General features: G+C 45.7%; 1 protein-coding gene across 1 annotated transcript; it reads left to right on the forward strand.

The window, feature by feature from the left end:
• Positions 1–378: 378 nt before the first annotated feature.
• Positions 379–12,700, forward strand: BOD1 (biorientation of chromosomes in cell division 1). Its single transcript, XM_056855535.1, has 4 exons — positions 379–608; positions 5,289–5,413; positions 9,525–9,724; positions 12,139–12,700. The coding sequence occupies exons 1-3, from the start codon at positions 417–419 to the stop codon at positions 9,721–9,723; spliced, it is 516 nt and encodes a 171-aa protein (XP_056711513.1). The 5' UTR covers positions 379–416; the 3' UTR covers position 9,724; positions 12,139–12,700.
• Positions 12,701–13,384: the final 684 nt, after the last annotated feature.

Genomic DNA, 13,384 nt, shown 5'->3' on the forward strand with positions numbered 1-13,384 from the left:
TGTTCCCTCCTTTGTAAGTTGCATGAGAAGCGGCCCCCTCACCTGTTCCTCCCACTGCGCCGTCAGAACCGCGCGCAGGCTCGACTCGTGAACGCGCGAGGAAGCAAAAGGCGCCTACAAATCCCAGAGGGCTTCGCCGCTGCGGCGGGTCCTTCGGCGCTTCCGGTCCACCAGCGTGGCCCTTCCGCAAGGCATCCTGGGACTTAAAGTTTCCTTGGACGGCTCTGCGGGGGCCTCGCTTTCCCAGCATGCAGTGGGAAGGCGTGACGCAGAATGCGGCGCGCCACCCTCGGCGACCGCCACAGTACCGCCACTGCCAACAACGGCCGGCTCCGCCGCCGCCGCGTCCCCCTGTGGCGGCGGTGGCAGCGACGCGGTGGCCCCTCGGGCGGCGCTGGGACGGCCCGGGCAGGGGGATGGCAGAGCCGGGCGGGGTGGCTTCTGGCCCAGGGGGAGCCGGGGGGAGCTCCGCGGGGTCTGCGGCCACGGACCCTGCCTCGCTGCCCCCCGGCGACGCTCAGCTGATCGCCCTTATAGTTGGGCAGCTCAAGAGCCGCGGCCTCTTCGACGCCTTCCGCAGGGACTGCCTGGCCGATGTCGACACCAAGGTGGGGGCTGCCTCCCTTCAGCCGCGCGCGGTTTCCTCCTCCCGCCCCCCCCCCGGCCATGGTTCAAAGGCTTTTGTGTGTGTGAAGTGCCGTCAAGTCGCCTCCGACTCATGGCGACCCTGTGAATGAAAGTCCTCCAAAATGTCCCGGCTTTGACAGCCTTGCTCCGATCTTGCAAATTGAGGGCTGTGGCTCCCTTTATTGAGTCCATCCATCTCTTGCTGGGTCTTCCTCTTTTCCTGCTGCCCTCAACTTGTCCTAGCATGTCTTTTAACCCTTCAAAATGCTCTGCTACGAGCCGAGGTTCGCCTTGACTCGCCCTTCCCGGTGCTTGCATGGGGCCGGTTTGGAGTGTGAGCTGTACGTATCCAGCACATCTGGCTTGTTTATTCGTTGGGTTCGTATATCGCTTGTCAGCCATTAAACCCTCGAAGCGATTTGTGACACTTTAAAAATACTACTTTGGTTTGTGACAGTACCCCAGAGATCTCCCGGTAAAAATTGGCTTCCAGACTGCCGGGGAAGGAATTTGTGCCTCGCTCCAAGCCTGCTCTGTGCACTGGGCCACTGGGCGAAGAGCCATGGAGTGTCACCGTGAACGATCAAGGAGAAACTGGACGAAACGGCAACTGTCCTGAGTCACCTTTCTGTCTGTAATACAATCAGATCTGCATCACTTGTTGATGTGTCGTCACAACTTGAATTGGGATCCATCTCTCTTCCCCAGTATAATCGGGACTCAGAGATTTCTGCCCATTAGGGCCTCTGAGTCAGCAGCTGCAAATAAACTGTTTTCTTGATAACGTTCTTGGGTCTCCCTCTCCCCCGCGAACCCCTGTTTTACTGCAACAGGTTACTGCCCTCTCCTCATTGAATGCTGTAATTCTTCCTCTCATGAGAGGTCTTACAGCACAAGCCTTTGTAGAATTACTGCCCTCTAAGCTCATTGAAATCAATAGCCTTAGTCTGGAGTTAGCTATATACATTTGCTCTGCCTCTCCTCTCTCCCCCGTCCATGTAAACTAGAAGGAACCAGTACATAGCTGGTGCTCACCTTCCTGTAAGGCACTTTTGGAAAATTGCTGGGGCTTTTGTTGCTTCTTTTTTTAAAAAGGGGTTCAATATTGTTGTAGGGATGGAAAGTGCCATCAAGTCGCAGCTGACTTTTGGCGACCCTGTAGGGTTTTCAAGGCAAGAGGCAACCAGAGGTGGTTTGCCATTGCCTGCTTCTGCATAGCAGCCCTGGATTTCGTTGGTGGTCTCCCATTTAAGTACTGACCAGCCCCCGCCCCCAGCTTTGCATCTGAGAGCTGGTGAGTTGAGGGTGGTGGTGGTTAAGAAGCGTCTGGGGGTGGCACAGCCAAGTCACCACCTGAGTGGCTTTCTGGCCCAAAAAAGGAAGCAAAAAGGTAGTTTTAACAAAAACCCATGAAACGTCTCCATAGGGTTTCATGGGAATACTCCTGCCTTTTTGCTTAAGGGGGCATTCCCAGGCCGAAAAGGGCTTTGGGAGCTGACTAAAGCCAGCTCTTCCGCCGGGAATGCCTCCTTTAACGTCAATGCGAGCCCTTGCGCTGGGAAAATGCTGCAGTTGAGGCTGCACAGACGCCTGCAGCTCACACTGCCACATTGCTTCCCAGAGGCTGCATAAGTGGCCCTGTGCCAGCGTTCGTGCCAGTGTAGCTGGTGCAAGTGGCACAAACACCGGTGCTGGAGTCACGCCAGCTCCTAAGCCAGTTCAGTGCCCCTGTTAGGTTTGGGCTGCCCATAGCTTTGGAAAATATCTGTTGAGAGTACTATAATTTTAAAATGAAAATAAATACTGGAAAAAGCACACAAGACTTGCATAAAATGTCATCTTTTGGTAACTGTTGGCTTCTTCTTGTGATGTGTTAAAGCACTGAAGAAGGAATCCAGGACAATCCATGCAGGTATTTACATCATTCATATACAGTCCCAGCAGCAACACATGGTGCTGTTATGTTTTTCCCACCGTACTCCCCTCCCCCAACCTTTAAGAAGAGCTTGGCTGCCCCATCTGATGTATGTTTACTTGGCGATAAGATAATTATGCATAGAAGAAAAACCTATGAGCATTTGATACTTGTTCTCCTCAACCTGATTTGAGTCCCATGTCCTTTTTTCAGTTTTTTCATTAAGTTGTTAAATCAGTTGTTCTAAGTCTTTACAGATTCTAAAATTAGAGAATAACTGTCTTTAAGGTACAGAAAATGCCACAAGGGTCTGATAAATATGTTATGGTATAAGATTTCAAGAGCTGGAGATGGCTTCATCAGATGTATGTTGGCAGAAATATATAAACAAATAGAAGGAGAGAGAATATTATTACAGAGCAAGCTAGAAGGTGCAGCAATCCAAGAGATAGGTGTGTTTTGTTGTGTTGCAGAACCCAGATTAATTGAAAAGCAGCCAAAAGAATAAACGTCTTTGTCAGTGTTGATCATTCCCAACTAGTGATTCACTGGGAAAGCAAGGTGAAGAGTGTACATCTCTGAATTCTGTTGATATTTTTTGATCAACTCTCGGGGAGAATTTTTTTTCTTAGTCATTTGTCAATCAACAAGAGATCAGTCAACAGCAATTTAAGGAAGCAGTTTACATTCAAATGTAAAATTACTATTCAGTGATTAAAAGGTATAGCCTTATTGTGCTGTAATTAATTGTACATAAAGACTATTTAGAAGTCTGGAATATCTGTTTCCTTATATACAAAGTTTCAGTACAGAATTTGGCACTTTAGAGGTGGTCTCGTTGGAGTGGTCTGTAAAGATGAGATATGTGTAGAAATTTTCAGATCTTCCTAGGAACTTGGATAGAGTATGGGTGAGGTACGTGGATGCCCTTATAAAATGGACAATATAATAACACATGTTCCACTGTTTTGACTATTCAGTTGGCAGGAACATAGACGTTGTGAGTAGAGGATATGCAAGTATCTCCCAGTAGTGCTGAGGACAAGCAATTAAAACAGGCCAGGCTAAAAGCTCTGCATTATTTGGGGGATGCTAAAGTGTAAAGGTAGCTTGCCGAACAAAATTCTGGCTATGATTCCCTACCACCGGATAGAGATGGACCTGAGCTCTATCAGCTTGAAGAGCTGTATCCCAGATTAATTAAATGTTTTTTTGGCTCCCAAGATGGCATATTGCTAAGGGAAAGAAGCCAAGAAGTTGTATTTTATTCCCAACCACATACACCCAACCTGAGCAGTAGCTATCCAAGAGAATTAAGGGGGTTAATCCAGACGGGCTAAGGTTGAGCCAAAAACATATAGTTTGTACCAAGTATGAACTTCAAGTGACATCTGCCCCAATTCTATTCTAAGAATTGTGTTTGGTGCAATGAGGAACATCAAATATGCATCTAAGGAATTTTGATCAAACTGCTTCCAAAGGACAGAAGTCTTCATATACACAGATTGGTGAACTGTACAGGAGTTGAGGTGTTACTTTACCTTGGAAAACTTCAATTGCGTAGGGAATATGTGAGCCCCATTTCAAGGAGAATTTTTTTAGAATATCGACTGCCCGTCTTAGGGCACTTTTTGTAACCAGGGTCATTTGAGCCGTCTTTGAACCTGTCGATTGAAACACTACACCTAAGTATTTATGGATAACATTTTGTCTTGCATTTTGTACTGATCTGCAGTTTTGAAGTTACGTTAAAATATGGGGGGAGGACAGGACTGTGAAAACAGTGGTGGTAGTTTCTCTAAGGCATTAACTCTTCAGAGTGTTAACAGAATACATTTATCTAAACATTTGGTTTGGTGCAAAAAAGGTTCCTTTTCATCATCAGAAAAAGATGACAACCCCATTACAGCAGGCACCATTTGCCTAACTTTTGGAAAGTCTAATTCACTTTTTATTAGTATAACATTTCAAGAGCCTCACACTCATCTACTTCTTGTTTCTTCAACCAACATTTTGCAGCCTATGCATTGACTTGAGGATCAGCTGTGCTTGGTCAGATCCACTTCAGAAGCTTCCCCTTGCTGATCCTGCCTGAGTATAATTTACATATGCACAAAGAATATGCTCCGGTTTGGGTTGATTACAGTTATTGTAAAGCATGTGTTCAGCTTTTACAGTTGCAGTGTACCTGCAAAGACAAAAGCAAATCTTGTGGCATGTTAGAATCTGACATAAGATCACAAGAGAGCAGCTAGTAGAGCGTCCTGTTGCCCCATAATGGCCAACCAGATCCTGGGCACAGAAGCCAAAGCCGCCACCTGCTTGTGGCCCTCTCTTCTGCCTCTGAATATGGAGGTCCCATTCAGCCATCATGGTTAATAGCTACAGATGGACTTTTCTTCTATGAATTTGTCTAATCCCTTTTTAATATAATGTAAGCAAGTGGCTATCACCATTTCCTGTGGTAGTAATTGTGTGGTATGAAGAACAATTTTATTTTCTCTGTACTGAATCTGCTACTCACTATTGAGCCATAAGCTTCATCACATGTGAGTATCCTTGCTTGCAGGCTCATGCACTGTGTTTTAACGTTACTGCACTAAAAATTAGTTTATTTTGTCTCTTAAACTATTCTGGAGGGGAAAAGCTGCAGAGCCTGTCAAAAGGTCATGATAGAATATAAAACTCCTTTTTAAGGAGGGAGTGAGCCTCATTGGGCATTTATTAACTAGACTGTTTTGTTCAGCCAGCCTATCAGAATTTGAGACAGAAAGTGGACAATTTTGTATCTACTCACCTGGATAAGCAGGAATGGAACCCAACAATGAACAAAAACCAGTTGCGGAATGGCCTGAGGCAGAGTGTAACTCAGTAAGTAAAATGTTCTTTGAATAATAATTCAGGTGAAATCATTTGTGGGTGAAAAGTTAATTGTGCAACAATGTCCCTTTAATGTTGATAGGCTTTATGGAGGTAAGGTTACTCATATATCGTGGTTCTTGATCATTTTAGGTGTTTAGTCCTAAGCAGAGTTAAATCCTTTTAAGCCCATTGACTTCAGTGGCATTTGAAGAGTGTAACTCTGCTTAGGGTTTCACTGTAAGCGCTTGATACACTCTTACTAATCATTGTCATGCTTTTCCCAGAATGGGATTTGTAGGACTCTGAGGGACAGGTACAAACATCCATCAAATTCCAGAAGAAAGGGACTCTTACTAACTTGTTGCCTTTTAGGAATGCTTTATTTTTACTTCATCATGAGGGGCAGCAACTTGAAGCGTTTAGGTGGCTTTATTTTATTTTTGTCCAGCAGAGAGCAACAGCAACACATGAGTTTTTTGTTTGGTTTCTGGAGCTATAGCAAATCCATTAGGTTCCATGTGGCATGACGGTTTTTTGCTGACCTCAAGTTGTTTTAGCCATTTACTGTGCACTGTATAATATCAGTGGCATTTAAAACGCCTTCACTTTCTGCAAACTATTTACTGGTGTGTAAAGTATTGTCTCCAGGAGAAGAGAGAATAGTGTACGTTGCTTTTTGAAGACAGTAGGGAAGTAATAGATTCCAGTGTGCAAATGGGTGTAACAGACTTACTGAAATAAGCAGAAAACACAATTTGAAAGGTTGCTGTTGATATTACGCTGCTATCTAGAAAGCTGGAGATCTGAAACTGACAGTCATAGGTTTCAAACTACTATTACTGCAATGTGCCTAGAAAGGGCCTGGTGGGCTTTAGAAGGCTGTAAACCTTAACTGTTTAAATGGTACCAATACAGTTCTTCGTCCCTCTGGTCCTCCCCCCATGACTTTAGAGCAGTTAACCAAATATGAGCCAGATGGGGCCGTATGAGCCATATGAGACAGTATCTGCATTCTGCCATGAACCTTGCTGGGTGTCTTGAGTCAATCTCCCTTAGCTTAATCTACTTCAGAAGGTTGTCATGAGGGTAAACTGGGAAGAGAGGAGAAAGATGCATGTTGCTATGAGCTACTTGTAAGAAAGTTGGTATAAAATGCTCAAGATAGTTTGAAGGACCTTCATAAGAGTGCAGGGCACTTGGCAAAAGTTGCCAAAAAATATTCATAGTAATGTATCTAATTCTCAGCATGGCCTCATCTGTGGATACTTAAATCCAGAGATTGGGGCCATGAATACACAAGGACAGATCTTTCTACTAACATGAGAAAAGCCCTGGGTTTGCAGAAAAACTTGACGGCCAATTATGCATGGGAGGTTTTGCCTTGGATTTGCTGCTCTCTAGATGCACATTTTCCCCATCCGAATTCTCAGAACTCTGCATGGGGGCTTATTGTTGAGTTTGGAGAATTTGGATGGGGAAAATGTGCATCTAAAGAGCAGCAAATTCAAGGCAAAACCTCCCATGCATAATTGGTCATCACCATCTTTTCTTTAAAAAAAAAAAAACACTCATTGGGAGAATAAAAGCCCCCAGAATAATAGAGGCAGTTCCTGTAGCTCTAAGAAAGAAGATCTCAATGGCCATTGTGGGTGTTGATAGGAAACCACAATATTGTCAGTCTTCAAGCATGGTTTCTGTTAGTAAAAGGCAGGGAGAGGGCCTTTCACGGGGTATTTTGGCCTCCCATTCCACCCCTGCTCCCCTCCTTCCTTCCCTGGAGGGATGACTCATTGGGGACAGGCCCAGCAACAACCACATGACAGCTTGATACCATACAATTTCTGCGACTTATCCAGATGTGGCCATGGCTACAAGATGATTTGATGCCACACAACTCATCTGGGCTTAGCGGCAGGCTCAACACAACTTGTGCAGCTTGGTTGGGCATGATAGTGGCCACCACACAATTCACCTAAGCAACTTGCTTCTGCAGGACGTTTGCAGCTTGTCCAGACTTTCCCAGGGAGAAGCTACCAGGAGGAGTAAAGGAGGAAAATCTAAGAGCCAATGTAGTGTAGTGGTTAGAGTCCAGACCAGGATCTGGGAGCCCCAGGTTCAGATCTCAATTCTGCTGTGGAACCTTGTTCGGTGGCCTTGGGCCAGTCACATTTTCAGCCTAATGTATGTCACAGGGTAATTGAAAAGATGAAATTGGGTAGAGGAGAGTGATGTAAGTTACCTTGGAACCCCACTGGGAAGAAAGATGTGGTGTAAATAAAGCTGGAGAAGAGTTGGTTGGTGAGTAGGAAGAAGAGAAAGAAACAGGGGAAGGGGAGAGGATATGGGAACTGTCAGGAGGAGAGAAAGATGAAATAGTGTGGGGAAGGTGATACAGGGGGAAATGAAATAACTACTGCAAGTCCTTGCAAGTCCCCTGCTTGTTAATAAATAGTCCTTTCTTAATCTCAAGTGTGTGTGTGTGTGGGGGGGGCAAAACTAGACATTCAGTTTGGTGAAATTTCACAGCCTATCAACAAAACTGTTTGGCCATCATCTTCATTTTAACTGCCAAAGCCCATGCAAAATTGGAGTTTTGCAAATACCCCAGGATGCCATTGGGAACATTCAGTTCTGGCCACACTCGGGAGGTCATTCCAGAAGCTTGCAGCCATTGTAGCGAAACCCTGTTTCTCATTGATACTGCCATGGCCCTCTGACCTGTCCATGTGAAAGAGACATAGAGAGCAACTATGCTCACAGGCTGTGAACATGCTAGTTCATTGTCCTTTAGTCAGTTGAATCTTATCATTTACTAGTTTTGTGGTTCCGTCAGATTGTATAGGTTAAATCCTAAGAATTTTCTTGCTTGTGAAGCTTTGGGTAAGGGGTAAAAAACGGTTGAAACATCCCGCAGGGCATTTGGCTTTCAGATACATGCTCATGGTAACGTCCCAGTTCCATTGCTTTCCGTTATGAGGGAGACATCACAAAACAAACAGTGCTGGAGTTGGAAGTTTGCCTCTCCATGACTTCCATGCGCATGTAAGGTGTGTGAGCCACAAAGCAAAGGCAACTTACGCTGCATGCTCCATCAGCTGCGGCCAGTGGCTTTATTACAGACAGCCTGTAGAATGCAGGAACCCTACATGCGTGTTGGCTTCCTTGCTCACTTTTCTTACAGGCTCATACATTGTGTGCTTGCATTATCCTGGCCCTCTTCTTTTATTCAGCCTGACCCAGAAGGAGTTGCACGTGCATCAGAATGCATCTGATGAAGGTCTGGTCTTTGCGTTTGTGGCAAACCAGAACTACTTTTCATCAAAAACAAAACAAAAAAACAAGATTTGAACATGATGCCCACATAGCCTGAAAGCAATGTCTGCTGTCAGTCTTCTACACCGTCGGGGTCACGCTGGGCTTGCAGCTTCTCTCCCAAATGCTAGGCAATGTCTGTTTTGCCTCCCCTGGTCTGTTAGAGACATGACTTAACCCCACCAGACAGCCCCTGCCCTCTCGTTCTGCGACACAGCCCTTGCAGTAATAAGTCATTGCTTGGTTTGTGACATGCTGTTCCCAAAAAAAAGCTCTTTGTCTTGCGCTGCATGTGTTTGTTTTTGTTTGTCTTGTAAAAAGTGCCCGTCTGTCTAGACCGGCAGATGGAAGGAGCAGGTGATGGTGGCAGGACCTGGGGTGAAGGCGGCCTTTCTGTTTTTTTTTTTTTGTTGCTATAAATGTACTAGCCAAGAAGATCACCTCCCCTCCTCTCCCGCCTATCTTTTCCAAGATGTGTTCTCTTCTCTCCAGCCCCAGTTTGTGCCAAGATGCGTTTCTGTTTGCTTGCTGCTTTGTGTGCCTCTCCAGTGTGCCTTTTAAGAGATTGCGTGACCAGATGTCTGCCGTCAGGTTCCATAAAGACCCTGGGAGGCGGCAGGTTCAAACCCTGCTAGTGTTCTCTGCTGTGGGTGGAATAACTCTCCCCTGGAGGAACTACCAAGAGAGCAGTAGTTCACACCGTGTTAATGCTAATTGCAACTGATGTGACAGCTCAGGAGAGCTCCCAGTGAGGGTAGGAGGGAAGTTTTTTTGGAGGAGCTGAATGACTCCTTTGTCTCTGCCCCAGGTCAGGGATGCTGGAAGCTGGAGTGGACAGAATTATTTCTCAGGTGGTCGATCCAAAACTAAACCACATCTTCAGGCCGCAGATAGAGAAGGCAATTCACGAGTTCCTGGCTGCGCAGAAGAAAGAAGAATCGGTGCCAGCTCCTCCCCCAGAGCCTGAGAATCAGGATCCTTCTGCTCCGTTGCAGGATGCCTCGTAAGGTCTGGTATTGCTGTCCCCCTTCTCTTCCCTCCTGTGCTACTTGCTACGTGTGGAGGCTGGTTGGCAACGTTTACACGTGCTTGTAACCCTTTGTGTCACCCCTCTCACGAGGGGGTATAAATTTAGCCCAGCCAGAGGGCCAGAACGTGGAATTCAGCGCTGAACTAGCACCAAAGTTGCAGCCAGGAGTAAGAACAGACCGTGATCTTGGAGTTTGTAGACCTCCTTGGTGGAACACCTTTGCCACTGGAAGGGTGGTTGTACGCTGCTTGGCTTTCTTTATCAGCAGCAGTAAGAATTTTAACAGGCTAGAACGGGGAGGGGGGGTCAACAGCCTTTAAAAAGCCAGATTTCATCAAAATTCACAACAAGGGATCAATAAAGAGCCAGCATAAGAAAGCCCATTTGCATAAATGAAATTACAATTTTAACAGTACTGATGATTGAGATGTTTCCCCATGTTTATGTTTCCGTAAGGTTTCCACAGAGCAAACACTGGTTGTTACTAGTGCTTTATTAGGAAGTGGCCTGCACAAGATTTCACAATGTCACAAATCAACACAGGAGCACCCACAGAATTGTTTTAGTCCACCAGCATAAATCTGTGTATGGTTCTCACTTGGATTACTGGCAGCTGTTCACCTCTTTCATTTCCCATTCTGTTAAGCATCTCTAAGACCCCTTTTTCTTTTGCCGTCAAGTCACAGCTGATTTATGATGACTCCTGGTGGGGTTTTCAAGGCAAGAGAAATGGGTAGGTGGTTTGCCATTGCCTGCCTCCCATGTCATGACCCTGGTATTCCTGGGAGGTCCCCTATCCAAATACTAACCAGGGCCGACCCTGCTTAGCTTCTGAGATCTGACCAAATCAGGCTAGCCTGGGGCTATCCAGGTCAGGGTAAGAATCCCTTTAATCCCATCAATCTTTGGTTGTCATTCTCTTCACGCACTGGTTGTTTAGCATGCCACCTATCTCTCCAAAATACCTTAACTTAAAGATTTCATTTTCTTTTTAAAAGAACCATGCTTGGTTCTGTGCTGAGGCACTTTTGACTCTAGAGCCATGGGCTGAAGACCACTAGAGAAGGACACTGATTTGATTATTGAATTCCTGCTCAATCACAGAACGGAGTGGTAGAACAAGAAAAAAAAGTTGGTTTTTCTATGCCGACTTTCTCTACCACTTAAGGAAGAATCAAACTGGCTTACAATCACCTTCCCTTCCCCTCCCCACCACAGACACCCTGTGAGGTAGGTGGGGCTGAGAAAGCTCTAAGAGAGCTGTGACTAGCCCAAGGTCACCCAGCTGGCTTCATGTGTAGGAGTAGGGAAAACCAACCCAGTTCACCAGATTAGTATCCGCCACTCATATGGAGGAGTGGGGGAATCAAACTTGGTTCTCCAGATTAGAGCCCACCGCTCTAAACCACCGCTCTTATCCACTATACAGTGCTACATATTTTCCCACATGCTGGTGTGGGGAAATATGCATCTTTTGTGCTGGCATGGGTCTAACCTGTGCTACTTTTAAAGTCTGGCACTGATTCTGTAAAGCAGTGTTTCGGAAATATGAAGAGCTGCATACAGTAATTTATAGAGAAATGCTTGTTCTGGTTGAGTTAGAATGAAACGCCATTGACATGATCGTATGAAATTTAAGACAGTGGGCTTAGAAGGGTCTGCGAGGGAAACAGCCATGCATAAAAGGCCATAGTCCCTTGAAAGCTCCAAGAAAAGGTGGCCATAGTTACCAGCTGGCTACCAGAGGAGGATCCCGTGGAACTTGGCGCTGGAGGGAAGGACTGCTGTTAGAGGGAAAGTTCCATAGAATCCAGTCCATAAATTATATACTCTTTCAGATGGCAGTGCTTGCAAGTCTACTAGAGCAGTTCCTCAGTGGAACAGGCTTCCTCAGGAGGCGGTGAGCTCTCCTTCCCTGGAGGTTTTTAAGCAGAGACTAGATGGCCATCTGTCAGCAATGCTGATTTTGTGACCTTAGGCAGATGATGAGAGGGAGGGCACCTTGGCCATCTTCTGGGCATGGAGTAGGGGTCACTGGGGGTGTGGGGGGAGGTAGTTTGGAATTTCCTGCATTGTGCAGGGGGTTGGACTAGATGACCCTGGTGGTCCTGCCCAACTCTATGATTCTTTACACAATCTGTGGTCTGCAGTCCTTGCAGAGCATAGAATTAGGTTGTAGTTCAGGCAAACTGAAGTGATGTTTAAATTGGGTTCATGGCCTTTAATTTTGGCCCCTAGTCATATGGCCCTAGTATTTTTCTGTTTCAGTTGGGACCTTTGTACAAACCTTCACTTTCAAGGGGTAACTATCTTGAAATGGGTACAGGTAATTCTGTAATTGGCCAGCAGTCGTGTTAAACTGTGTAATCTGATTTTTTTTTCTTTTTTGCAGTGCATTTCTGGCTTTCAAGTGGCTGCAATTGCAAAACCCAGGCTGAATCCGATTGGCAGTGTGCTGCATATTTGCCTGTTGCAGGACTGCAGCTTGTTTGCTAATATCAACCATGACTGGGTGGGGGGAAGGATTGGCAGAAGTCATGTGTGGCTTCTACATGGTTTGGAAAGATAGGCTAAATGTGGAAGTATTGATCTGCACAGAAGTAGCATCTGTCTTTGCTAAGTATGTGTTTGGGGGTTTGCCTCTCTTGGAGGATCCTCTAGGGGGGAGAGGGTTCTGGTGTGATATTAGTGAAACTGGTGGTAGGAGTATAGCGGTAGGAAGAAGGGCATTTTGGGGTTGCTTGGTATCCTGGGAGGCTGCTGTTTGCTAGAAAGCCTTCTGGGAAGGGGTCTGGATAAAAGAGCATTCAGCATACAAACATGAGGCTGATCGCTTCTCAGCAAAAAGATCATTGAGCACTACATGGTAGATCAACTTTATTAATTCACAGTGCCTGTCCATGTTTGATACAACTGGAAGTACTATTCATTGCTGGTTTTCTGGGAATATTCAGACACAACCTCTAGCAGATTTGTGGGAATGGAGTCTGACTTATGTCGCAGCTCAGCTGATTTCCCAGGCTCATTGGGAAAGTCTGACAAAGTGGGTGTGGTACAAGAGGTTTTTCTGTAGTCCTTACAACCAAGGGAAGTTCTCTTGTCCGTGAGATTCTTCAGGTGCCTGTTAGACGCTGCTTAGAGAGTCACACACGCTCTCAAGTTGACACTTGTGCTCAAGTATTTGGTTAGCAAAAATCCAGAACTTTTTTTTTATAATAAAATGTTTGAAAAACTTAGTTGTGTGAGGTATTTTCTTTGGCTATAATTTCATTTTATTCCACTGATGTTCACTTACAGTGAGATTAACTGAAAAGTAGAGCTTCAAAAATCATACCTTCATTTTCTGATGATGATATTCTTGCTTCCAGCAGTCCCCATCCACCATAAGAACATAAGAAAGGCCCTGCTGGATCAGACCAAGGCCCATCAAGTCCAGCAGTCTGTTCACACAGTGGCCAACCAGGTGCCTCTAAGAAGCCCCCAAACAAGATTGCAGCAGCACCATCCTGCCTGTGTTCCACAGCACCCAAAATAATAGGCATGCTCCTCTGATACTAGAGAGAATAGGTATGCAGCATGACCAGTATCCATTCTAACTAATAGCCATGAATACCCCTCTCCTCCATGAATATGTCCAC

Source organism: Euleptes europaea, chromosome 1 (genome assembly GCF_029931775.1).
Source record: "Euleptes europaea isolate rEulEur1 chromosome 1, rEulEur1.hap1, whole genome shotgun sequence".
Lineage (NCBI taxonomy): Eukaryota > Metazoa > Chordata > Lepidosauria > Squamata > Sphaerodactylidae > Euleptes > Euleptes europaea.